General features: G+C 31.1%; 5 protein-coding genes and 1 long non-coding RNA gene across 12 annotated transcripts; 2 read left to right on the top strand and 4 right to left on the bottom strand.

Moving 5' to 3' along the window:
* Positions 1-1,982: 1,982 nt before the first annotated feature.
* On the bottom strand, positions 1,983-6,614 carry LOC123699219 (pentatricopeptide repeat-containing protein 2, mitochondrial-like). The gene is made up of 9 exons (XM_045646116.1): positions 6,380-6,614; positions 6,077-6,296; positions 5,814-5,916; positions 4,873-5,067; positions 4,500-4,596; positions 4,095-4,183; positions 3,413-3,523; positions 3,012-3,119; positions 1,983-2,475 (listed from the first exon to the last, which is right to left on the bottom strand). The coding sequence occupies exons 1-9, from the start codon at positions 6,456-6,458 to the stop codon at positions 2,362-2,364; spliced, it is 1,116 nt and encodes a 371-aa protein (XP_045502072.1). The 5' UTR covers positions 6,459-6,614; the 3' UTR covers positions 1,983-2,361.
* Positions 6,615-9,861: 3,247 nt separating this feature from the next.
* Positions 9,862-11,139, bottom strand: LOC123699193. Its single transcript, XR_006752497.1, has 3 exons — positions 11,099-11,139; positions 10,470-10,664; positions 9,862-10,022 (listed from the first exon to the last, which is right to left on the bottom strand). It is a non-coding gene; the product is annotated as an uncharacterized LOC123699193 (long non-coding RNA).
* A 1,041-nt stretch (positions 11,140-12,180) lies between these two features.
* Positions 12,181-15,220, top strand: LOC123699157 (serine/threonine-protein kinase PRP4 homolog). 6 transcript variants are annotated; one of them, XM_045646044.1, is made up of 4 exons: positions 12,181-12,501; positions 12,608-12,951; positions 13,070-13,208; positions 13,442-15,220. In XM_045646044.1, the coding sequence occupies exon 4, from the start codon at positions 13,494-13,496 to the stop codon at positions 15,180-15,182; it is 1,689 nt and encodes a 562-aa protein (XP_045502000.1). In that variant the 5' UTR covers positions 12,181-12,501; positions 12,608-12,951; positions 13,070-13,208; positions 13,442-13,493; the 3' UTR covers positions 15,183-15,220. The 6 variants fall into 6 exon arrangements, with proteins under 6 accessions (XP_045502000.1, XP_045502002.1, XP_045502001.1 ...); XM_045646046.1 differs by lacking the exon at positions 12,608-12,951 and having other exon boundaries at positions 12,181-12,352; XM_045646045.1 differs by lacking the exon at positions 12,608-12,951.
* Positions 15,221-15,495: 275 nt separating this feature from the next.
* Positions 15,496-21,527, bottom strand: LOC123699112 (transmembrane protein adipocyte-associated 1 homolog). Of its 2 annotated transcripts, none has more exons than XM_045645989.1 (6): positions 21,184-21,527; positions 20,811-21,106; positions 20,300-20,557; positions 18,292-18,478; positions 17,906-18,035; positions 15,496-17,698 (listed from the first exon to the last, which is right to left on the bottom strand). In XM_045645989.1, the coding sequence occupies exons 1-6, from the start codon at positions 21,270-21,272 to the stop codon at positions 17,540-17,542; spliced, it is 1,119 nt and encodes a 372-aa protein (XP_045501945.1). In that variant the 5' UTR covers positions 21,273-21,527; the 3' UTR covers positions 15,496-17,539. The 2 variants fall into 2 exon arrangements, with proteins under 2 accessions (XP_045501945.1, XP_045501944.1); XM_045645988.1 differs by having other exon boundaries at positions 15,496-17,701; positions 21,184-21,525.
* A 176-nt stretch (positions 21,528-21,703) lies between these two features.
* Positions 21,704-25,135, top strand: LOC123699121 (peptidyl-prolyl cis-trans isomerase 5). The gene is made up of 4 exons (XM_045645997.1): positions 21,704-21,974; positions 22,335-22,542; positions 22,956-23,140; positions 24,809-25,135. The coding sequence occupies exons 1-4, from the start codon at positions 21,882-21,884 to the stop codon at positions 24,938-24,940; spliced, it is 618 nt and encodes a 205-aa protein (XP_045501953.1). The 5' UTR covers positions 21,704-21,881; the 3' UTR covers positions 24,941-25,135.
* Positions 25,065-26,675, bottom strand: LOC123699120 (tetratricopeptide repeat protein 19 homolog, mitochondrial). The gene has a single exon (XM_045645996.1). It carries the CDS (start codon positions 26,111-26,113, stop codon positions 25,133-25,135), a length of 981 nt encoding a protein of 326 aa, XP_045501952.1. The 5' UTR covers positions 26,114-26,675; the 3' UTR covers positions 25,065-25,132.
* Between the last annotated feature and the right edge of the window lie 1,178 nt (positions 26,676-27,853).

The raw sequence follows: 27,853 nt of genomic DNA, 5'->3' as shown, positions 1-27,853 counted from the left end.
ACACAAGTATTTAATAATAAACAAAAAAGGCATTATAAGCGTGCTAGCAAGTGTAAACGGTCTTTCCCCTTATTTTGAAACGCGAACAATGACTCGACTGTCGTCAAGCTCAAAGGGAGCTTATTTTAACACTGCCTCTTTGTTTCTGATTGAAGCACCATATTAAACACGTCTGTTTGACGACGACAGTATACACAACCACAATTGAGAGTTTTTCTGTTATTAATAAGTTTTTCCTATTTTTAATTTTATTTTAGACAGATTCAACACGGTGAAGATACTATACAATATTTTATGTTAAGATTCTCTGATATAAAACGTTATAGTATCTTAAGGTATCCGGTATCAGCGTTCTGACCATCATTTTTCATTTTGTCATTGCGTACTAAGACCCCTGTAGAACCGCGCCATCCTGTTACAAATGATCCACAAAATTTCGGGTCTATGATGTAAACGTGAAATTGTCTGAAAATGCTTGAATCATGCTATCAAATTATCAATGATGCTCGATTCCCGTTTAAAAATGTTTTATTCATGATAAAATTTTTAAGCGTTAAGCAGAGCTCTACCATCAAACGACGCAATTCGTAATATTTTTACGATATTAAAACCACCGAAGCCATTTTCCCAAAAGATTATCCGAGATTTTAAAATGCCTTTGATTTTTAATAGTAGATATAACTATACAGCTCTATACAGCTCTTTTTATCTGGGAGATAATATTATTTGAAGAATATCATTACAACTAAGGTTACAACCAAGGCTTTTACAGGATAATATTATCTCATGTTACAAGCTATATTTTCCTTTTTATTAGAATGACAGGCATTTGATTGCGGTCTATGAAAGAGTACCTATGCCTGTCTAGATAAAGCCTATTCACTCTATCCTTGAATAGGTCTAGATGTATTCCTCTGGGAAGACAGTTGTTGGCTAGACGTTCATTTCTTAGCAATTAGGTTGACGAGGGATGTTTTGTGCGTAAAATGGAACGTCAACTGCAAAAAGGTGGTGGCCAATAACGTTTTGTTAAGCTGTGATGAATAGGAAATAAATAAATTATTATATAAGTCAACTTTAGCAGACTCGAAAATGAACGAGACAGCATTCGTTCTGATTGAAATGAACACAAATCTATACTATAATAATATATTATAAGCTTAAGTGTTTGTTTGTTTGAACGCGCTAATCTCAGGAACTACTAGCCCGATTTGAAAAATTTTTTCGGTGTTAGATAGCCCATTTATCAAGGAAACTTATAGGATATATGTATATCATCATGCTAAGACCAACAGGGGCTGAGCAATGCGGGTGAAAACGCGAGGCACAGCTAATAAATTAAACAATAATAATATAATTATTAGCTGTTAGCTTATCTGCAACATGACATCTTATACTCTAGGTACTAAGTTAATAATATGCAATGAATTATTATCATTACATAATCAATTAATCTCTTGAAACACCTGTCTCACCTGGTTTAGATATAGAATGTACAATTATACAATATAGTTCTTTTTTTGGTAGTTTTTTTTTTTCAGCATTTTCGCAACCATGCTTACAGACAAAAACATATTTAAATATAATCTAGTTCTCACTCCTGTAAGTCTAAGATTCGGAATAAGATCGACCTTCAGCTATCAAAAAGTAGAGTACTTTTCAGGCAAGGCATAGGCATATATTTTATTTATTAATTTCATAAAATATACGTCTCACCTGGTTATGAGATGGGTGAAGGGCGATCTTAATGCGGATCTCGTAGGTACTATTACCTCTATCTCACCATATAAAGGTAATTATATTTATGTAAAAATACTAGCTACACTCGACTCAGCCAGGATTGACGTTTTTTGTAATATTTTCACATTGACTATTATCTTACTACAATCGGAAGCAAATCACTTAAATTTCGTTTTTGAGTCACATAAAGACTATAAAGTGTAACCAACAAGATGTATAATAGGAATAAAACAAAAAAAAAATTGATTTAATATTTTATTGATACATTCATTCATTCAAACAACACTCGAGACAAAACACACATAATTTACAGAAATTATCAATGAATCTACAAATGGTTCAGCATGTGAATAACATTTCATTTAAAAATCTATTTAAATTTTGTACTAACTTATATTATGACCACAATAAAATGGAACAAAAATATTAATGTACCTAACCATGATAAATAACTTGGATGATAAATATTATAGAAAAATCTACAATTTATGTTATTCTTCATCATTCAGTCTATTATTTATCATTGTGTGTCCTTTCGCTTTTTGCTAGTATTTCTAAACATTAACATTTTTATTCCACAAATGAAACGTTTTCCACAGATGCATATTAAAAATACAATTATTAGCTTATATTTCTTTTCTGTCGTTGTCCGTAGGGCATTCTGGGCATACCCTTAGCTGGGTTCTTAGCCTTCGGTGATAATATTATTTCACTTGTCACAAGTTTGTCCAATGTCTGTAAAAAGTAAATAAAGAATAATTAAAATCACGCTCAAAAAATATCCGAAGTAAAAGTCTGCCTACGCGTATTAGGCAGAGCTTACTAATACAATAGATTTTGACAATATTGTCACGAAATAAGGTGTTCAATTCAATGATTATTTTATTTATCGACAATCGGACATTTTTGATGATCTTTTAATATGCGATTGTTTATACATGTAACATGTTTCTGCAATCTTTTACCAAAAAAAAATAAAAAAAACGTTGTTGCATCTAAAAACATCCTTCCAAACTGAATACATAATATTATATGGATATAGAAGGACTGTTCGTAAAACTGCATTTTAAAATTCTGATTATTATAATTTTGCATACATGTGCATTGCATTACGTGAAGATATTAAAAAAAATCTATTACTCAGAATTTTTTTAATGTTTATTTGATTTTATTTTTTTCTAAGTATAACTATTTTTTATCCTATTTATTTAACGTTTGGAAATAAGTTAATATATAAAGTATATTTACGTAAAAAAATTACTCCTAATTACCTGGTTATCAATGAGGCCACGATCCCTGAGAGCTTTCTGTATATCCGCAAACTGTTTGACGTAATCTTTGTTGCTGCTTTTGTTCACAGCTTCTTTAACTGTTGATATCTGTAATTCATAGAACATTTGTTATGATTTCATCACATTATCATTTATCTTATTTACAAAATGTTGTCCTTACGTCCATACAATAGTGTTTTGTCAGCTGCTTGGATTTCGAGATGTCAGATACTTTTATAGAGGAAATAAATTGATTTTTTTTATATTTATTTAAATTTAATTCACTTCTCGTTGATCTTTAAGCTAACGGGGTGACAAAGGTATCAACAGTACATTATGCTGTTATATAGAGAAGGTACTATATTATTACAAAAACAAGTACAAAAATAAATTTAACTTACAGTTTCTTCAAAGAATGTATGTTTTTCCATCCTTGGACTGTCAACATCCAGAACTCCTCTCAGGATGGGCAATGCATCATCTATCCTCTCAATTTTAGATAATGCCATTACCTGTAATGTTAACGGATATTTACTTTATCTTAGGGCTGATTTTTCAATCCTTGGTTAAAACTTATTCATCGAATAACTAATTCTGAATCTGATTCTGATGAAGTATTCTAATTGTCCGTATATGACAGTTTACAGGTGACATTTTAAAATGTTTGTGTAATACTTTATTGGACGGATAAATTTTAACCAAGGATTGAAAAATCGGCCCTTAATCATATTACGATATTAAACAAATAAATATTTCCATTCATTGTAATACAATAAACTAGAGACACAATAACGCTCAAAAAGTGTCCAAGGCAAAACTCTGCCTACGCGAATGTTCGGCAGTGTTTTCTTTCAATGTAACTTTCGAATGTCGCGAAATAATGGATTGAGAAATGAGAGTCTAGTTGTTTATAATATGTCAATGATTCCATTGTATTCATTTCATACTTAAATTATATATGAATGATAATATAAAAAAACATAGATTAATGTAGAAAGAAACATTTTTTAAACAAGTTGAATAAATTCTCAGAGTAGGCTTATTTGTTGCAAGTTTTATAAAACAAATACTAAAAGTTCTTACCTTAATATTCCTTATTGTAACATAGTGTGGAGTTTGCAGTGCGACACATTCCAAAGCTACGTGTGGCTCATTATTCTTCAATGCTAAAGCTGTAACAATTAACACATTACTTTAGAATGTTCATGTAAAAAGAGTTATAATACATATAATCTATCATAGACCATATTATATATTGTGAGTTTAAAAAAATTTGTAAAGAAATTCAATTTTTAAAGAATTGAAAAATAATGAATTGAAATGAAAAGGTAGGATTCAAAACCACTTTTTCCTTATCGGGACGACGCCTAGCCTCCGGCACGAAGCAATTGATTTCTTCTATGGAAAGATGATAAAAAAACCCAAACAAACTATACAATTGAATTGAGAACCTCCATTTTTAGAAGACGGTTTTTAATTATAACTTACCAGCCATTAAAGTACAAGCTCTCCTGAGTGGTACAGAACCCACTTGCATCATCTCATTCCACAATTTCTTCGCATATTCATAACTTTGCGCTGTGTTCTTGAACAAAAAATATTAAGTAGATACCTAATGGTGATCATTTTTCATTAAATATTTTTTTTTTATATTTAGAAAAAAATTACTCTACTTGTTAGTTCTTTCAATTCATAAATGGTAAGGTTGTAATAAATACATTATTAAAGTATAGAACAAATAAATATTTCTCGGGATTCAAATGCGTGTCTTTCGACATTCTGGAGATTAATAATTATATTATATTCGTAAAAAATTTTGAATATTACAAAAGCTAAATATCAAATTCAAATATACACTAACCTGTTTGTAGCAGGCAGCAAGCACCAACACTACTGGATACTTAGGATACTTTGTCATATTCAACTGACGCTCTTGTATTTTATCAAATATTTTGTACATTTCTTCATACATCGCATGGTTGTACAACAAATCAAGTAAAATTTGATATGTGATCAATTGATCAAAGAAACCCTCATTTGCAGGATCTTCGAAACTCTGAAATAATTAATAAATATACTTATATAATGATTCAAAAAGCTACTATGACTATGACTAAATCAAGAAAAATGTATGGGTATCATTTAAGCTATCACCAATTTAATTAGTTTTGTGTTTCTTAAATAATAGGGTTTGTCCTCAAAATATTAGATCTGTCACCAAAATGTAGTCACCAAACAATGCAAAATCAGTTCCACAATAAATCACCTAAAATCCTGAGATATTTTTTTTTCATCAAAATTATAAATTGATGTATTAAATTGGTAACAAATACTATTAATTTAATATCTGAACGAAATAAAATGTTACTACTGTATTGGTGACAAAATATCAAAAAAAAGGAGTCGCAGTCAGGGATCGATAATAACCAATTTATTTGGTGACAGATCTACCATTCTGAGCACAGAGCTATTATTTAAGTAACAAAACTGTTATTATAAGAACGAAGTTTGTATTCATGTAATGCAATATAATTTTATTGGTTATTGATCTCTTATTTTACACATATATTAACATTAATTTGATAATTCATACCTGGGAACAATTTTTGTTTATCTGAGAACGAAAATATTTCGTGGTGATAGATCTATTTATTAGGTGATACAACTTGATGACAAATAAAAATTTTGGTGATAGAAAATATAGTTCCCAAAATGTATACTTTATAGAATAATTTAACTTAGAGGAAATACTTATTTAAATGATTTTTTTTTTTAATTAGGCAACAAACTAAAATAACTTACTTTAATTGCATCTACAGGTGCATCAAGGAAGTAGAACATCCTCATCACTACTGGACCAAATACAAAGGACCCAAATCGGAATTCTGTTTTCTGTGTGTTAAATCTAAATAAAAATTAAATATAATAGTTTCAATTTTTATTTATATGCATATAATCAATTTGTAAATTCACATGGAATTTTGAAGATGATTTATTATTAGTTTATTGTGTAACATAGTAGATTGTGGCTAACATTTTACGTAATAATAAAAACTTACTCTTACTTTTTAACCATATCCAGCACCAAGTTTAAATCTGAAGGTTCAGCCATGTGTACCATATTTTTTAAGTCTTCAGTAAAAATCATATGCTTAGGATTTTGAACGAAGTCATTCATTTTTGCCTTAAAATTCTCAGAAAATTGCGCAAATTGTTCTTTGATATTCTTCCTTGAGATTAAATATGAATCAACACCGAGAGCTGACTGAGAATACAGGTATTGTACTGATGGGTAAAAAAAGTATTAATTAGAGAAAAATCAAGAGATGATACATAGTTTTTCAGTGAAAAATGTATATAATTCATACCCTTGGTTATGTGAATATTTCTAATAGGAGATAACCCAACATTGTAATTCCTTGAAACGGTTTTCATTATTATATTCATAATGAAAGTTTATTCTTCTTGCTTACTCCAGAAATTTTTACCAGCAAAGTATTGTCTATTAAAATTATATGTATTTAGTTTTTAAAATTTAAAATTTGGTTTCAAATTTTATAGGTTATATTATTTCCCCTGACCCAGGGGGGGCACACTCAAAACTGTCATGTAAACGCATAGACGACAGCGACGCGGGCGGTGAGTGGTATAACTAAAATTTAAAAAAAAGCCGCCATCTTGTAATGATGTGCGACTGTCATTGTCAACCATAGTTTTCAACTTTCGGACGGACGTTGATGCGATTTCGAGGTTATCTCATTTGTTTTTGTTAAATATATCTGGTTATGTTTTTGTTTTAGTTAAGTTTTGTTTTGTTATTTTGTTACTTGTTTTATTGTTGTTAACTGTTGTGAACGTTGTGATCATGAGTTTTCAACGGAGGAGAAAACACGCTAGAAGCTTAGAACTTTTTGAAAACTTGAGAATCCTGCCTCTTGCATGTATTTATATCAAAGAAATTTGTATTTTCATAAAAAAAAACATCCTCAATATTTTAAAACTAATAAAGAAATAGGAAAATTAACAAGATATCCAAACAATTTGTTTTTACCGAGGCCTAAATTAACTTTGTACAAAAAAAATGTTCCTTAGGTATTCAAATATTTAATAAAATCCCAAAAGACTTGCAAGGGGTTCCTCTTCCAGGATTTAAAAATAAATTAAATAAATACTTATTAGAGAATTGTTTTTACAACCTAAATGAATTTCTGTATGATATGAAAAATGTCTAAATAATATAAAATAATGATATTGATATTAATTGATTGACTGTATGACTAATGATTTATGTATAACCTAATTTTAAGTGACAATACTCCTGACTCGTATTTTTACTATAAATATCTAATCATTTTCATTCATTATGTCAATTAATAATAATTATTGTATGCTATGTAGTTATAGTAAAAACATGAATGTTCCTTAATTCTGATCTTAATAATATCTTTGTATGTACCATGTTTTTATGCAATAAATGATTTATTTATTTATTTAGAACAAAAGCTTTAGTTATTTCAGTGACTGCACTGAAATAACTAAAGCTTTTGGTTTTAGCAGATTTTAGAGGTTTTAGCAAGTGTATAGTATATAAATCTCAATTTCAATTTAATAAACGTGAATACCGCTAAATAAATTGTTTTTTATTCTCACCCCTGGTTGCCCTCATTACTTATTTATTATTTACTCAACTTACAAGGCAACTTATGGAGTGAGAGTATGTTTACAAAAATATTACTAACGCCACAAAAAGAGTGTTGTCAAGAAAACGACGCTTTTCTTGGTGTTAGTAATATTTTTGTAAATATACTTTCGCTCCATATCTGGTGCTAATTAATGTCGATATGCATACTGCATAGCTATATATAATATATATATACCCCTTTAAAGCATTAGTTATCCTACAAAGTTGCAGATGGCAGCACGTTCCATACATGCACTTATTACCACAGAGTAGCCACTCTATCTCAGTTATACATCCTTCCTCTATGCCCTGACCTGACAACACCTGACAAGTTACAACTGACAACTAATGACAACTAATAAAATAATAGTAGGGTTGGTATCAACCCAGTATCAACCGGTGCAAACACAAACACGGAAAAAACATTAATATTAATAATATATTATATATTACAAACATTGCATATTGCACTTAATGTATTAGTACCTAACACAAATTTTAGGATTGCAAATATGTGCGCACTATCCAATTTAAGCTGGTGAGGTTTGTGAAATTAATTTGCCGTGGGTCTTCTTTACCAATGCAAACTTAACACCCCATCAATGGAATTTTGGGTTGAAAATGACCTTGATCGATAGGTCTCCGTTAGTTAGTCCCACAATATTTTCGTTAGGTCCTCTTTAGTTTTTTTTTTATAAATATTTTTTTTTTAATTTTGGGTATAAAAAAATTACACTTTAGCACCTCATCCATAGCAAAATTGGTGAATTTTATCAAAATCGTATTCTTTACCGTTAGGTCCGTATAGGTCCATCATTGAAATTGTTAAATTATTTATGTTATTAAAATTATAAAATAAAAGAAATTAAAGACTTTTTAACGGATTTTAAACGCGATTTATTCATTATATTATTTTCCCGACGTTTCGAACACTTTACAGCGAGCGTGGTCACGGGGAGACCTACACACGACACGACACAGTCTCGTCAGTAATATAATGAATAAATCGCGTTTAAAATCCGTTAAAAAATCTTTAATTTCTAAATGTTTAATACTCGCGTAAAACCAAACCCTAGAAAATACTATTATAAAATAATCAAAACCTGTGCATATCGATAATCGTCGATGTATCGTTTAGCGATTTGATCAAGACAAATAATCGTGTCATGTTTACTCGATCATTGATGTGGCCTCACGAGACTATCATGGAAAGAAAATATACTCAAATTTAATCTTTAAGAACTAAGAGATAAAGTTTAATTTAAAACGCGATATTGAACCGCATTCCCCACGAGACTATCTTGGAAAAATACAAATTTAATCTAGGTGCTAAAGTGTAACTTTTTATACCCAAAATTAAAACTAAAGGGGACCTAACGAAAATATTGTGGGACCTTTAAGGACCTAACGGAGACCTATCGATTAAGGTCATTTTTGACGCAAAATTCTATGGATGGGGTGCTAAAGTGTATTTTTTTTATACCCAAAATTTAAAAAATTATTTAAAAAAAACTAAAGGGGACCTAACGAAAAAATTGTGGGACCTTAAAGGACCTAACGGAGACCTATCGATCAAGGTCATTTTCGACCCAAAAATCCATTGATGGGGTGCTAAGTTTACATTGGTTCTTCTTTCGTGGCAATTTTGACATGATCCATAGAGAGTAGACTCCGTAGAGCACAGTAGAGCACTACTCATTAATACTTAATCTGTGCTCATTAGTCATTACCAATGAATGGAATCACATGGAAACTGTGACATACCTACAAAAAAAGTATGGCCGGCGCCATATTGCTTGTAACAAAACATGGCGGTGTTTAGTGCCGAGAATATATCGATAAACATTATTATGTTTATCGATATAAAAATAATATTAATATATTTTTTTTGAAGTTATACTTCTTTTGGCGCGTAACTTCTAACGCGTGTACATAAACACACACTCTTTTTTATTTATTTTAACTTTATTGTACAAAACATAGAAGTAAAATTACAAATGGAAAAAATGACAATGCCAATTAATAAAATTAAGTATGACTTCGATATAAGGATTACGGTAGACTTACAATTTGGTAATTTCAGTTTTGAGGAATGTAATATAATGAAACAACATAATATATACTAATATAGGTATATAATAGTATTTTATTACGATGAACAACACAATATACAGTAATTGTATTTATTTATTTATAAATAATAGACAAAAAAAAACAATAATATATAATAATAGAGAAAATTATAGAGCTAAACTATTTTGTGCAGCCTGGAATGCACTCGGATACACTCTGTTCATTTTTGAGTTCGGGATTTGAGGCTCAACTGGTACCTGGAAATGAAATGTCACAGTTTACATTTACTAGCATTGTTCACTTTACATTTAAACTAAAATGCAATACATTTTAATTAAAAGGGCAATGCTGATGGTTTGAAATTAATATCAACATTAGGGCTTACAATAGCGGAACTTGAATTTATATTTTTGGTTTTATGGCATTGAAATGCTTTATAAATATAAATTTATAAAGAATAGAAAAATAACTTAAAACACCCCATATATTTAAAGTAAATTGCACTTTCCCTCAGTCAATAACATTTCAACAACCAAATATCACCCAAATTTGTACTCAAAAAATCATATAAAACCATCTCAGTTTGTTCACAGGCCTCCTTCAAAATAGGAGAAACGTTAGATTATAAATGACAGCCCTAAATCTAAACAAAAAGACCAAAAGTAAATTGGAAGACATCACGTGTCTACAGATAAAAACCTCACCCTGTGTGAATGCAACGGCAGACATACTGGTATAGCATCATCGTGCAGACTAATCACATCCATTGTTCTATTGAAAGCACTTTCGGGGAAATGTAGGGAACATACTATGATATTATATCCTTTACATTTGGCTTGATATTTTCAGTTTCAATTGCTTCTAACCATTCTCCTTTTCTATTTTCACTTCTTGGTAACCTTCAAAAAATGAATTTTTAGGTTATTATAATTTTAGTCCTGACCTGACTTATTTGTAAATACATTTTTAAAGTACCTACTATAAAAGCGATTAATCTTACTTAAGTTAAAATTCATATTAGGTAAATTTAAGTGTTTTATTTTTCCTTCTGCTGCTCTTGGCAAAATTAATTTGTTATTTTGGAAGTGTATTCACCAAAGCAACTATTCTTAAGATTAAGTCTTCATCGAACATTTTGCTGATGTCGATATTATAAGTCATCCCTAGCACCCAAATTCATTATTTTACTAGAACGAAAATATACAAAATAAAGCTATATTTGGTAACAATTTTACACTGAACATAGTCTGTGAATACTCCTCAATTCAATATACATGAAAATAAGTATATCAGCAAAGTAATAACTAATATTTCAGTCAAAACGTATACATACCGGTGCAAAGACAAACTTTTCTAGTTTTCATTCTTTCCGGAGCCACATCCCACAATACTGCGCTTTGGTATTATGCCACTATTTGTCCTTGACCACACTATATGTTTTAGACACAAATGTTTGTCACAATCACAAAAATATTCAATATTTTTCAATGTTTACTACGGAGCAATGACAGAGCATGTACATCATAATAACGAGAACATAAAATGGCGCCCGGCCACAGTAGGTATTTGAGCTAACTTCAAATGTCAAAAGGTATAGAATTAGCACCTTAGATTAGCACTGACTGACGTATAGTCATATATTTTCACTTAGCAGAATATTCATTAGTTAGAAAGAGACAGTATTCGTTTTATTATTTCGGTATCGAAATGCATGATATTTGTATAATCAGTTGTTTGTATAGAACATTATGCCCTGTCCATAGGATTCCTTAAGTAGCCTACTCACGATTCAATTTCAGTAACAATCTGTTGACACAATCTGCAGTGAGCTGACAGATTGTGTCGTGAATAGTATAGTTGAGGGCACGTTGGGGGCGTAACCCAACATGTTGCGTATTGAATCGGCGCGGAAGCAACCCGACAAATTGTCTCAGCAGATTGTGTGCGTGTTGAAACGTGAGTATTGTGATTGCTCCAATCTCGGCTCAATCGCGCTGCGCAGTAATCTCAAAATGGCGGTTTTGAGATAAACGCGGGAAAGACATTTTTACATATTTGAGGAAGATGTTTATATTTTATAGCCGTTTATACTTTATAGCCCTTGAAATCTATCAATAAAATTGGAAAAAATACAAGCTTTACAAAGATAATTATCTTATATTTCATAAATTAGTATATCCATTAATAATGCGTATTATTGCGTTGAGGTTTAGCATCAGGCCAGGCATCAACGTGACGTGCACACGTTGTGGCAAGCAATCGCGGAATGAAATTGTATCAGCAGATTGAGGGTTGGATGAATCGTGAGTAGAGAACGCTCAATCGCGACTTCAACAAATTGTGTCAGCAGATTGTGGGTTGTGTTGAACCGTGAGTAGGGCCTTTTAGTCATTGGTCAGTTATACATCCTTCCTCTATGGTCATTGGTCATTACTCCGTTTCGTTGTCAAACGTCAAATTGTTATTTTCCCCAATTTTATCATTGATCAAACTATATTTCAATTTTCAATTATTTATCTACTTTTGGCAAATTTGTGTTAAATAAATGCTTGTAGGCCATTTAAAAAAAAAGTGTTCTACAAAAAATGTGAGTTGTTACAACTTTAGAAATGCTATAATTTTTTTAAATACATCAGTGACATAAAACTTGAAAAAAATTGTGTATGTGTAGCTAATGGCCTGTTAAGTACACCTATTTTATGAGAATTGGATTGCGATATAGTTCAATTAAAATAGGTAAGCATTTAAAAAATACAGTTAGTAATTCCTAACTGTTTGTATTTATATTAGTTGGAAACTAACAATTGTTAATATTTGTATTATATATATTTTTATATTGCAGGTTGTACTTCTGAGGCCCAAAATAAAATACATATAACTACATTTTAACGGTCTAAGAGTTTATATTTTTTAAATGCTGCAGAAATAGTGCTACTGCCAAATATTATTTTTAGGTGTTCATCAGTGACTTTTACAGGGCTCTTCATAATCATTTTGACGTTAAATTGTCACCAAATCATCACTTACCTATTTATAATTTAATTTGTGATTTGTTAATAAATGTTAACTGTTTTGCACAAATAGAGACAAACTTTCCAATTATTCTTATTAATTTATATTTAGGATCTTTCATGCTATCTCCATGTGTATTATTGGAATGATAACAAAAAGGGAGAACAAGGATAAGTAATAAAATATTCCCTAATTTTGTGTAGATACTGTCTACTTGAGTATTTTATCTGTTAATATGTATTTAATTTGACATTTTTATTTACAACTAATAACATTTTTCATTCCAATTTAGATAACAATGGATGGAAAAGTAAAATGAGTTGGAATTTGACTGACCAAGCAACCCTTGGAATGGCACAAACTTTGATTATAGCAACATGAAAAGTTGAACAGTAATGTTGGCAATACAGATGTCGAGAATGGGTGGAAATGTAATCAGTGCTATAATAGTTAACATTACATATTTTATACCTACATTTACACAGATTTATGATACCAAAACATGTCTTATATCAAATTGTGTATCATAAATCTGACTCCCTTGTAAACATGCTTGCATCATAATAAATTTATTTTATATTGAATGATATCTTATTATTTTAATGTAGTATTGTTCTCTTTATTATCTCTAAGTTATTAAAAGTTTCATTATTATTGTTTACAGATTGGCTGCCAAAATTGTGGGATATCAAAATTGAACACAAATAGAATACAATATGTCCGACAGTTACCGCAAATATTCAAAACATGACAATAAAAGTTCAGAAAGAAGCTCCAGAAGAAAGAAAGATTCCAGATCCTGCATTAGTGATTCAAAAACACCACCTTTTTCATCAAACTACAGCTCTAACATTGATGATTTGATCAAACAAAGAGAGACTTTAAAAAATGAACTTAAAAATATAACAAAACATTCTAAACATGGTAGAAGTCACAAACATTCTAAACGTCGAAGCTCCGACAATATCAATGAAGATAAGAGTAAAAAAAGTAAAAAGAGTAAAAGTGAAAAAAATGTAACTGAACCAAAAATTATTCTTGATGATGAAACATCACCTAACCATGATTATTCTCAGTTGGATTCTGAAGATGAAGAACATATTATTGAGCTGAGGAGAAAACAAAGAAAACAGCTTTTAGAGCAATTAACAAATAATGGAAAAATACAAGAACTAAATAATAAAACAGATACAAAAAAAATTTCTAATGAACCATTAACAAACAATGAGGATTCCACAATTTCAAATAAAACAAAAATAGAAGTAGAAAATAAAATTACAGATATGTTTGCTGAAGAAGATTTTTCAACAAAACATAGTTCAGACAAAGTGACACAAGATAACAATAAGACCAGCTCTCAATTGACAGACAACTGGGATGATGCAGAAGGATATTACAATATTAAAATAGGGGATATTATAAACAATAACAGATATACAATCAAATGTTTAGTGGGACAGGGTGTATTTGCTAATGTTGTTAAAGCTCAAGATAACAAAACAAACAATGAAGTTGCAATTAAAATAATGAGGAATAATGAACTAATGTTTAAAACTGGACTTAAAGAAATAACTACTTTAAAAGAATTGTGCAATGCAGACCCAAATAATAAATACCATTGTGTACGGTTGGAAGGTCATTTTATCCATAAAAATCACCTCTGCTTAGTATTAGAATGTCTTCATATGGATTTAAGAAGTGTTTTGAAGAAATATGGTAAGCATCATGGACTAAATATTAAGGCACTCACAAGTTACACAATTCAGTTACTATTAGCCTTGAGACTCCTTAAAAAAATAGGTTATGTTCATGCTGATATCAAACCTGACAATATTATAGTAAATGAAAAGAAAAATATCCTAAAGCTGTGTGATTTTGGATCTGCTTCAAAAGTGAATGATAATGAGCCAACACCATATTTAGTATCCAGATTTTATAGAGCACCAGAAATAATACTTGGTATACCACATGGCCATGGTGTAGATATGTGGTCAACAGCTTGCACTATTTATGAAATGGCTACCGGAAAAATTCTTTTTACTGGCAACTCTAACAATAAGATGTTAAAATGTTTCATGGACCTTAAAGGAAAAATACCAGCAAGATTATTGCGAAAAGGAAAATTTAAGGATCAACATTTTAATTATAATAATAATTTTTTATTGCATAGAAAGGATGAATTCTCCGGTAGGGAAAAATTAGAAGAGGTTTCATATGTGACCGTTCAGAGAGACCTGTCTAAAGAACTGAAGAAGAGTAGAAAAGACATGTCAGCCAGTGAGGAAAAAAAAATTGGACAACTTAGAGATTTACTAGACAAAATGCTCATGTTAGATCCTGGTCAAAGAATATCTGTTAATGACAGTCTGAAACATCTTTTTATACAGGAAGAGATAGAAAAATAAATTGCTCAACTAATTGAAATATATATAATTTGTAATAAAAATAACATGTTTCATTTCACTCACCTTAATATAATTAATATTGAAGTGCCAGGCTTTAAATTAATGTTTCTCTGGTTAATTATTTAAATAATAAAAAAATAACACCATAATTGTCTGAAAGGCCCATCGACTTTCAATGATGACAATATATTTTTTTTCATCTCAAACCAAATCTAAGCTAAACTTAGTCTAAACCGATAAATTTATTCAGCGGCAGAACCAATACAATAGAACTACAAGGAAATTATAGAAAAATGAAACAAACCATGATTAAATTTCTTACTTTATTTGTTTCTCACAGTTGAAAATAACAAAAATATAGCTACGACTTAACTAAAATATCACTTATATAAGGTTTCACATAGGTGCATAGTATACATCATGTGGGCTATCACATTTTTCAAAAGAAAATTGACAATCGCCTCGTTCGGATATTATAATATTTATTGCGAGAACAAATTGACGATGGAGCTTTTGTCCATGGCATAATGGATCCTTGAACAATTTTAATTCTTTACATATTGACCTATTAATCTTTTGTGATCAAATCCTATTTATTACACGTACAGAAACTTTAATAGTTCATATGCTGCCTCTAGAGCCAATCTAAAATCTACACAAGTTCTTATACCCCTTTCTATAGTTTTTTATAAAAACCTAAGACTAGTTAAATGACGACTTAGCTGCAAAACGTGTTCTGTCTGCTGTTTACTAGATATTTTATACTATGTTACTTAATTAGTTGTATAAATTTCATGACAAGCTTACAAAGTTCCCTAGCACTGAAATATAATCTACCGCCAAAGATTTTAATTGATAGTAATCGTATCGTTCAATTAATTCAGACAATGTTGCATTTAACTAAATAGCTTTATAGCTTGACCGCAACCGCTGTACCGCTGTATATGTATGTGCGCGGCGAGGCCGGGGAATGTACCGACCGTTCCGTTTTTTTCTTACTTCTAACTCTTTCTTACCCGGTCCCCGCCTCACCGCACATACCTAGGGCGCGGTACAGTGGTTGCGATCAAGCTAAAGCAAAATATATAAATTGATTGGTTTCATAACAGATATATTAATTCATCATAGCCATATTAGTTTAATTCATTATTTCAACCTAGAAGTGATTTGATAAAACGCTTTTATTATTTTTTGAGGATATTACCAATTATTGCTATTACATTGTCTGATGAACATATTTTTTTTTATAAGTTTATATTTTAAGGCATCTTTATGAATCTTTATATTCATAAAACTTAGTGATGATGACCGAAAATGTATTGATATTATTAAAATAATAATTGTTATAAAACCTTATTTTCATTTAGAGTGCGCATAGCTTAATCTAAATACACCAGCTTAGCTGTATTAAATATTGATCTTGAGAACTTAAAACAATATAAAATAATAAATCAACAACAAAAATAAAATAAGTAGGTAAAACATCACAGTACGATAATAAAATTATTATAGAAAATTCATAGTACAATAATATACTTAAAAGATTATAATTTATGTTGATTAAAATTGCAACATAGCTGTTGTTACTAAGGATTTTTCCTAATTAAAAATACTGCTTTTACATATTTATAAAACAATATTATGTAAGTATCATAATCAATTTATATGGAATAAAATTAGTAGGAGCACATCTACCTGCACTGAATTTTCAAGTTGAATGCACACAAGAAAATTACAATTAATAAATAATTATAAAAAATCTAATTTTCGTATTCAACTCACTGCAATAATGTTGTTAGATGTTCGAATTGGTTGCTAGTAATGTTATTATAAATCTAAACAATTGATCGAGTGTAGCTCATTCAAAGAAAAACACTAAAGTATTATAAATTTCATGACAATTTGGATTTCCCACTGTATAATGTATAATTAGGCTTGGATTCGATGTCCAAAATTACACACTTTTACGACAATATTACAATAACCTTAATCTTATATGAAATTATGTGGATGGATCCATTACATACATTTAAAGCAGTGATGGGATGTAACAGTCTCAAGTCTATTCGATCACTGGATACACTTATTACCAAAACAAGCTTTTAAACAAACACACAAAGAGATTCTTCGAAGAAAAACTAGGACACGCAAACTTAAAAACTATACAGTAAATAGTCGTTAAAATCTTAAAGTAAGATATCTTTGGATTTAAAGATGTTATGAGGCTTACAAATGACTTAAAATTAATGGAATAATTACCACAGCTTGTTCAGTTTGTAGCTGCAATCATAGTATAACTGTGGTAAAGATTCCACTGCTATTGTGTTATTCACATGTTCGATATTATACTGTTATTGTTATGTTGATAACATATTTTGGTTCACGAAACCAGTGTGCATGTCTATTGATTGGCCGGATGCTATTGAGTCGGGACTCTGTAAGGATGCACTATACATGGGATTCATTGGAGTCGTCCCACCTGCCTCAAATAGAGTACTGTCGTATACACTGTTGCTCTGCTAAAATTGATAGATCACATTAACAAGATGTAGTTTGGTTTAAAAGAGTTTTTCCCACTGACATACAACACAAATAATTATGTACTTTTGTAAAAAGGGAAAAATAAATTACATTCACGTTCATTCAGTAAGATAAGATGAGATTTAGGATTTAGGGCCTTGAGACTAGGCCCCCTCCAACATAAAATTTTCTAGCAACTATACCTGGTAAATGTAATCAGAATCCGTTTTAAGAGAGCTGAAACTTTGTTGATGCGGTAGAGAGACTTGGTCGTCATCCATTGGCTCATCCATTTGAGCTTTGTATGAGAACATTATACTTGGCTGTGATACACTGAAATTGTCAATGAATAAAAATAATAATATAAGTACAATTTGTAATTTGTGTTAGACAATTTAGTACAATTCTTTGAGAAAAAGTTTCGCTTTTCATATCATGTGGGAACTCAACGATTTGACAGTTTAAAATAGTAACAAGTTACTGAAAATCTTATTATTTAAAACTGTACATTTAGAAATGATTTTTACATCAGCTACGTACATCGCGTGTCTTAACACCTGCATGCATATATAAACATTTATGTACTCACCTGAAAAATTCGCTGAGGAACGTATGATAAACGAGTGGCGTATACAAAGAGAAATAAAGCCAGGTGGTAACATCAACAACACATAGACCGGGTTGCATCGAACCCCAAATCAAGAGACCGGCTCCAACTGCCTGTGTTATGTCAAGTAAAGCCAGAAGTAATACGTAAAAATAAAAAGAGAGTTTCGCTGGAACAAACAAACAATGGATATAAATATAATACATTACAGAATTATCTACCCTAATATTATATAAAAAGGAAAGATTTGATTGTTTGTTTGATTGAATTGAATAGGCTCCCAGTTCCCACCGATTTTAATGATTTTTTTCACTAATAGAAAGCTACATTATTAGGAAGTAGGATAGGCTACATTTTATTTCGTTTTTATCCTGGGTAAGCCTGGGCGAGCAGCTAGTATGCTATAAAGTAGAATTGCAATTAATCTAAAACATCTGAACTAACTAGGTAATATTATAAAGACAAAAACCTTTATAATTTTTTAATGTTTACATGCTATAAACTACCTACTAGACCAATAAAAATTAAACCATTATTTCGTTCTAACAGTGTAATCTAAGAATATGTGATTCCTGAATGCTTATATCTATTATTGTCGAAGCTGGGGCGGCTAGTTTATTATAATATGTCTTTGTTACTTTACTCTCTGTGATGCATCAGTTTCTCATTGTCACTAATTTGCATATTTTATGTGTGTGAAAACATAATCTTTTTGTCCAGAAATGAAATTGTTCTATGATATAAATGATGATCACTATTAAATGAGTAATAAATAAAATATGTGTTAGTAGCTATATTCACATAAATTAATTGTTATATTTTCATATCTTATTTTATAACACCACAAGTAGATTATGTTGATTATGTAAGTAACTGATTTTATTATGTAATGTGTAAATATGTTACGAAAAAAAAATACCCTTATAAAGTTTAAGTATAAGGAAATGAAATCGGAAGAACATGTAAGTATGAAATTAATCAGGAACTTGAATATCATATTTTAACCTACATTAAAGAATGTAAAAGAAACTGTTTACAAAGTGATAAAAAGAGTAATTTACTGTTATCAAACATATTATTACTAATAATTGATCATTTATTTTACTGTAATAATGTTTAAAATAACATGATAAATGCCTAACTTAACCTTGACTCTTTATTACTATTTCTATTAACTACAAACTAAAATAATTAAAATATTAACCTTGCAGCTCTTAACAGATCCAAGTACCTTTTCTTGTTTCTAGTTCTTATAACCTTGGTTCTTAGTTTTTACCTACTTTTACTGGTTTAAAAAACCATTGAAATAATGCTTCAATTCACTTAACAATAAACTTTAACCCCTGTATGATTTGTAGTAACCAAGATAAACAATTGAAGCTACTTCAAGGAATTAGTACAATATGATATCAAAGTAATAACTAAGTAGATAAAACAAAATGTAACGAAAAAATATACAAGCAGCATTGGTACTATAATAATAATCATAAAAAGTGTAAATGATAGTGTAACAACCTTGTTATTTTTTACAATGACAAGTCATTGTGGTGGACAAGTTAATGTCTAAATAGAAATTAACTGTTACATAAAAGATTTTATAAATTTCAAGAGATATTGAATGCATGAAACTCTATATTTGTTACTTGATCCTTTTTGGTTTTAATTTTTTTTTTATTTACTATCTGAATCTATCAGGTTCAAGCTCTAATAAGATTAACTCAATCAGAAAAAAAACACACAATATGTATTTTGATGACATTATGAGCTATTTTCATCGGCTCATCTTGTTCTGATGTTTAATTTGTGAATTTTTTTAATTATTATCCAAATCCAAGTGGTAACAAATGCACCAAAAAAATAAAATCTGTTCAGATGTTTTTGAGAATTGAACTTAACATAAAATTGATACAGGAATATGTACTATGTATCTTAATAGTAAATACATATCCATATTTATTTTGAAACAAAATATCTGAAAATTAACACTTACTTGGCAAAGCTAAATACTCTCTGATAGGTATCCACGGAAGGAGCAAGATGACTAAATAAATGATACCAAATACGAGAGATGAAGTGAACCAGAAGAGCATTCCGCCGTGTCCAAACAAATCATAATCTCTGGAATCAATGTGGAACATGTCGTCTGGCATTACAATTTCCAAAGTTCCTTGGGTCACGGTAAATGCCAGTGATATAAACGATGTTGCCAATAAAACATATCTAATGCTGCTCCGACTATCCATGTGACCTGAAATAATGCTCGGTTAAGAATAATCTTACAAAATATTATGCAGAAGATTAACATAGAAAATAACAATCGTGGTGCATGTATGCACCATTTACTGGAATGAAATAATATGATAGCGTAAATTTAAGTACCTATTTATGTGATTAACACTAACGGGTCTTTTCAGATTGGACATATTTTGATCCAGTAGCTACAATTTCTTAAGAAAATATCGTATTGTATCAAAATTAATAAAGGTATTCATTTAACTTACCAAAAGCAAGTCCAAAAATTACCACACTCATCTCAGTTGCAAGGAGGAAGAATCTTACAGTGACCCACAGGATCTTATCAATTAGACCTCCAAGGGGCATAGCTGCATTCACAGTCATGGACACTGCACATCTTATTAGACTGATGATAACATTTCCCCATACTAATGAATAAAAAGTCAGAAAAATCGGACTACTAGTAGCACGCAATTTTAACTGAGCTTTATTGAATCTAACCACTAAGAATAGTACAAAAAGGGCGTTCGGTATCAATATAATTAAATCCCAAATACGAACCCTGTAAACAAATATGACATACATTATAACAAATTGTGTACAACATAAATCTTAGCAAAATAATATGACGTTAATCACCTTGAGTTGTTTATCTCGTAATACAAAACATATTTGCAAAAAGTATCCTCTTTCACTGGTGGGAAATCAGTACCGTTTATACCAAACATTTTTACACTTAATGCTTGGCCATTTAGTTTGTTACGAAATTATGTTAAGGTTCGTGGAAAGGAATCATCACTAATTGCACCACAATAATCAAATTAGTAGATAGTAAATAGCGTCAGCTCTCGTCTGGCATTATAAGATGTAGAATTTTTGCTTTTTATCTTAAGCGAATCCTTTTACTTTCTCCCTTTTTAACTTAATTTATAATGTATGCGACGACTGACGAAATAAAAAAGACACAATAAACCATAAATAGGTAAAATGTGTTTGTTTGTCAAAAATCAAAATGTTCTTTTAACCACAGAGCATAGATAGAACGTCCACAGATAGACATAAAAAGTTCGATTCGAGTTGAAATCGGTTATCGGGTCATCACCAGTAATCATGACGTGTACCATAAACTGTCAGTAATTTTTTATTTGAAAATTGAATTTTGAAATAGGTAGTAGGTACCATCTTTGAATACCATTTGAAAATTAAACGTGTTGGTCGACGCACGGTTGCTTTTATAAACTTTTTTATTTTATTTCTTAGAAGTATTACGAATTTGAGAAAAAGTGTACATTTAAGGTTTAAAAATACTCAAACGAAAATTTAAATTAATTATAATCATGGGTATTCTAGCCACGGGGCTTGGTCTTCTTCTAATCGCGACCGTCGCTTGGTCAGATGAAGCTCCCAAAGGTCCTAAAGTAACTCACAAGGTAATATTATATCACTATTAATAAATATTTTCTTGTATTCTATTTAAGATTTTAAAATATCATCATACCGGTTTCTCTATAAATTATTATGAGGTCTAACAAAGGTGAGATAAACTTGAAAAGGTCAGCAACCTTGTTGTGATGACGTTTAGAAATAAAGCTCCGGATGTCGTTTCTTTTTTATCCTTCGTTGTCAGCTATAGGATATGTAGCTTGTTATAAAAACATTTTTGTTTATTACTACTATATAATTTAATAAATAATAATATATTTATTACTTATGCACTATGTTATATTTCTGTAAACAAATCGTTTAACATACATTCAAAACTGACGTTTAATAATATTATTTTGTTGCAGGTAAAATTCGACATAACTGTCGGTGATGAACCACTTGGTACCATTACCATTGGTCTCTTTGGTAAAACTGTTCCTAAAACTGCCGAGAACTTCTTCCAATTAGCACAAAAGCCTAAGGGAGAGGGCTACAAGGGCAGCAAATTCCACCGAGTCATTGATAACTTTATGATTCAAGGGGGTGACTTCACCAAAGGAGATGGAACAGGAGGTATATTATCATTTGTCATATAATAAAATTTTGATACAATCACATTCTTGGATGTATTCTTAGTTCAAGGTTATATCAATATTCAATATGAAATTTATTCATGTTATTAATAATCAATATTATTTTTTTTTTGTGAGAGAATTATTTTAATAAGATAGTTACACTTAATACTTATTTCCATATATTTAAGATTTGAAAATACCATAGAAATAGAGCATTCCTAGTCCTTACTCCTTAGCAACACACAACTACTACAATCACAACTTATTGGGTTTAGTAACAACTGTTTATCAAGATTGAATTAATAGGCAATTAAAATGGTTAATAATAGTGTGGTAACAATGTAGTATAACAATGTAACTCTTGTAAATCGTCAGTTTAATGAAATACCAAATAAACAAATTACTTTTTAGGACGCAGTATTTACGGTGAAAGATTTGAAGATGAGAACTTCAAGCTCCGTCACTATGGTGCTGGTTGGTTGTCCATGGCCAATGCTGGAAAGGACACGAACGGTTCCCAGTTCTTCATTACTACCACAAAGACACCTTGGTTGGATGGCAGACATGTAGTGTTCGGCAAAGTCTTAGAAGGAATGGTATGTATTAACCACAGAACAGTAAGAACATAATAGAAGTGCTATAATGTCATCATTAGTATGAAAACCAGTGTCGCCAAACCCACACATTTAAACCGATAGTTATACAGTACACTACAAGTAAACTATGCCTTTGATTGGACAGCTTAATTTGAGTAAAAACTGACTTAGGTTATAAATTCAGCATTTCAATATGTACTCTAACGAACCAAGTTACGGTTTATTTTAGTATAACATCCCTAGGTATATTAGCTGTTTTGTTTCTCTTTGCTCAGAAATTCCAAATTCGAAAACATTCAGCTATTCCACAACAGATGGCGTTGGTTTTCAATACATATAACTTTGAACCTCTACACATAAAGATAAGGTTGAAATTTGTGTCACTCTAAATTAATGACATTAACCTGATGCTATGCTCTAAGGGATGTCAGCCTTGTTATCGATAATTCACAAATAAATATATTTTTGTGCATTTTTTTTTTCTTTCTGTTATATGAGTATAGGATAATGTGTCACATTTTGGAGTATGTTTATTACTACTAAGTACGTCTTTTCATATTATTATATTTAAATAATAAACGGAATAGAATAGTATAAATCTATATTTACAAAACAAACAGCAAATATGCATTATTTTAAATCTTGGAACTGCCGTAGGTTTGATGTATCGGTGGCCTTTGTTAGACTGCTTATTGCTGTTCGGCATCCAGTTAACTCGTCACGTTGCATTTATTATCCATTTCTCTTTTAAATTAGGCTCTTTCGAAAATCTATAAATAAATAGGACAAATGAAAGCTAAGGAAAAATAGAATAAAATTTAATATTTGAAATGTTTGTCTTTTCTAAAGTATCGATACTGTCGATATGCGCCACATGCATCACTAATCCGACATTCGTTTGTTTATTTCAATAATATTCCAGAAAGTCTTGTTTGCTGTTCAATCTATATTAGTACTTATTTCTTATAGATTAAGGTTCATTTTGACTTAATATTTTTATAAATTTTTGACAAATTACGACAAGCGAAGTTGTAACATAAAATATATTTAAAATAAATTAAAATAAGACTTACCGATGGTATGAAATGCCTCGATTGCTGATATTATTTCGTCTGCTATCATTTTTCCACTCTAATACCGAACAACACGCTCTAAATAATGAATAAATATGGAAATAAGGTTTGACAGTTGACAACCGACTCGAATATTTTTCTGCGCACAACTGAGAGCGAGTGAGGTGATCTTACCTTACTAGTGACACGTGGGCCACGCCCACATCGCACTTCTATTATGTTCTTACTGTTCTGTGGTATTAACTATTTAGTAAATATTTCAGACAGTACATAGACTAAATATTCAATTAAAATTATTGAATTGCTGAATATTTCTTAATACATGAAGATTAATGCTAAGCTAGGCCCACCTAATAGACAAATTTACTGTCTATTATGCTCCTGAGTAGCAGTTAGTTTATTTAATTCTTGAATACTAGGAAGTAGGATAGAATCCAATTGACAGGGTACTTAAGTCATTGATGGCAATCTGCAGTGGCCAGTTATAGCCAGAAATTGTTCATTGTTATGAAATTTTCATAAACTGTGCTTTATTTCACCTTAAATAGAGTATGATTTTAAAAAGCATAACATTAATTGGTTAAATTGTCAACAGGACATTGTTCGCAAGATTGAGAAGACTGTAACTGGAGCCAACGATCGGCCCGTCAAGGATGTTGTTATTTCAAACACCCACACAGAAGTTGTTGAAGAACCATTCAGTGTCACAAAAGAGAGTGCTCAATAATTTTTAAGCAATAATTTACTAGTTAAGTAATTTTTCTTTCCAGTTCAAAATACTTTGATTGTATACTAAGCATAACTTTTAGTGAAAAGATCTTTTTATTTCTTTCAAATAAATAAAAAAAGTGTGAAAGTTAACCATCACAGTTTATTTTCTTGGATAATATTAACAATAAAATAAAGGTCTAAATAAATATTATACTACATTTTTTATTTCTTTCATACATTGTTCTGCTTCTTGTTTTATATCATTATTCTTATTAACAATTCCCAACTTATAGGCATGTCCACAGTAGCGACGAGCGGTATCCAACATTTTTTTCCTAATATATGCTCTTCCTAGATTAACATACATTGCACCTAAATCTTCCATTTCAGGAAGAGTCTTGCCAAGATCAATTGCTTGCGATATATAATTTATACAGTCATCGACCCTGTCCATTTGATCACAAACTGTTCCCAAGTCATTCAATTGTACAACAATATGTTCTGGATCCAACTCTTTTAATTCCATCATTTTATTATAAGCACTCAGCATATAATTAAAACCATTCTCATATTTTTTACAATCAACAAATAGCCGGCCATACCAATCCTCAGTCATGGCAAAAAGCTTCTTTAGTTCTTCAGAAGGATTACTATTGTATGCTTCCTTAATTTTTTCTAAACACCAGTCATATCCTAACTGTGCTGTAGTATACTCCTTTTGTAAATGACTGACTCGAGCTAGCTTTACGCTTACTTGAACAACACGTATGTCATCATCTTTGACTCCATTCGCCATAAGCCTTTGGGCTACAGCCACAAATAATTTCTTTGCTTCATCTAGGCGTTCTCGTTGAAGCGCCAAGTTTGCCATCACATCATAGATATATGTAATTCCCGATTCATGATTCATTTGTTGTGCTTGTCTTAATGCTACATGAAGCAACTGCTCTGCCTTTGCATTTTCATTTCTTTGTATGAATAAAACACAATGTTTTATCATTAAAATCAACTCGTCTTCCGCACTAAGCTTTTTCTCTAATCCAATTAGTGTTAGAATGGAAAATCCTAAAGTAAATGGTAATCTTATTTTGTCCGGTATTTGAGAAAATGATACATTGGATATAATACGTCTATGGGAAAATGAAAATTGATATATACTTCGCAAAAAAATTCTGTATCTACTAGACATTATAGGATCTTAAAGTTCGAAAATTTTATAATATAATATTACATAATTGAAAAATAACCTCACAAAGTGACTGAGTGACAGAAAGTGAAGTGTTTGTATATAACCTCTATGTATATAACCCGTAACCGATTAGGTACCTACAAGAAGCTTATGGGTCTCGGCACACATATGGGATCGGAAAGGGATCGTAACCGTATCGCCTCGAGCCGTTCAGAATGGTTTGTATTAAACTCCCTACTGCAACGCACACTAATCGGAATAGTAACGTAATCGCCTCGCCTCGGAACAGGCTCCGAATTTGCAATTCCAGCGCTAACGGCTCATCGTCCCCGCGCTTACGTCTCTCCGTCCCCGCGCTTACGTCTCTCCGTCCACGCGCTTACGTGTCTGCCTGCTACGACTTGCCGTAGTTACCGTTTTTAGGCGTAACGCCGGTGTCGCCTAGCCGTAGCCGAGTTGACGTGCAGGCGCTGCTGATACGCTTTCGTCACGTGCATACGGTAGGTTGACGCCTGGTTGACAGCGAGGCGAAAGGCGTTACGGTTACGATCCCTTTCCGATCCCATATTGACAAGTCACGGGAAAGTATGACCTTGAATGACGCCTGGTTGTTTTTTGTCCCTTTCACACCTAACTTGGCAAGTTGGTGTTGGTGGCTTTAATTCAATTTTTGTATTACAAATCGCTATTTTTCCGACGAGTTCGACTAACGCCCACGCGACTTAGCCGCCGGTACCAGCGTTCACACCATCATTTTTCTTTTTGTCATTGAGTACTAAGACCCCTGTAGAACCGCCATCCTGTTACAAATGACTCGAAATTTTGTGTCAATATCTCCCGGTCTATTAGTGCTAGACAAAGTGGAGACGCCACGTATCGATAAAAATACAATAAGGGCCGATTTTTCAATGCTTGGATAAAACTTATTCGTCGAATAATGTATGAAACTTAGATTATGGATTGGTCTCCGCGCGCGCTACGACTAGATACCGCCGGCGTACTCGAAAAATGCGGCAACTAAAAGTACGCCGAAATCGGCGTACCCGAGCCAGTCGTGTCACAAGCATTGTGTGGAGAGGGCGTACCGATAGTTTCTAAAGATTTTGGACAAAACCTGAAGTAAAATGCCTGTTTGTGCCATAAAACTCTTTAAAAAAAATACAACAAATAATAAGAAAGACACTGGGATCACGTACCATCAGGAATAATCGTGTTATTCAATATTTCACCTGTACTTTGAAAATGTTGTTTACGAAAATACGACGCCATTTAGTGTTGCCGTACTGCATATCCCAAAAACACACTTTTAATTTGAACTTATTTTATTCATAATGTTTTTTTTTTCAATACTATTACTACTTAACGCATATTATAAAAAAAATGATAATAACAATAATTTATTTCTGTTTAACCTTGTTTAACTGACTCATATAATATATATTATGTTATTTTTTTTATTACCGCTTTTTTACTTAAAAAACCTTTGTGATAGTATAGTGGCATCGCAAGTGGATTTGAGTCACATGTTCATGGGTTCGATTCCCGGCGAGGCCAAAATGAAATAAAAATATTTTTCAAACTTCTTTCCAAGATAGCCCATTTCCCATTTATGGGGTAAAATTTATGTAGTTGGCAGTACAATTCTTCACACACACTAGCGTCCTTACAAATTGCCTTACACACACTACAGAACTGAGTTGCCGCACTCACGGAGCTATTGTTTGTAGGTGGAGCGGTATC

Source organism: Colias croceus, chromosome 17, assembly GCF_905220415.1.
Source record: "Colias croceus chromosome 17, ilColCroc2.1".
Taxonomy (NCBI): domain Eukaryota; kingdom Metazoa; phylum Arthropoda; class Insecta; order Lepidoptera; family Pieridae; genus Colias; species Colias croceus.
This window is presented reverse-complemented; position numbering and strand designations above follow the sequence as displayed.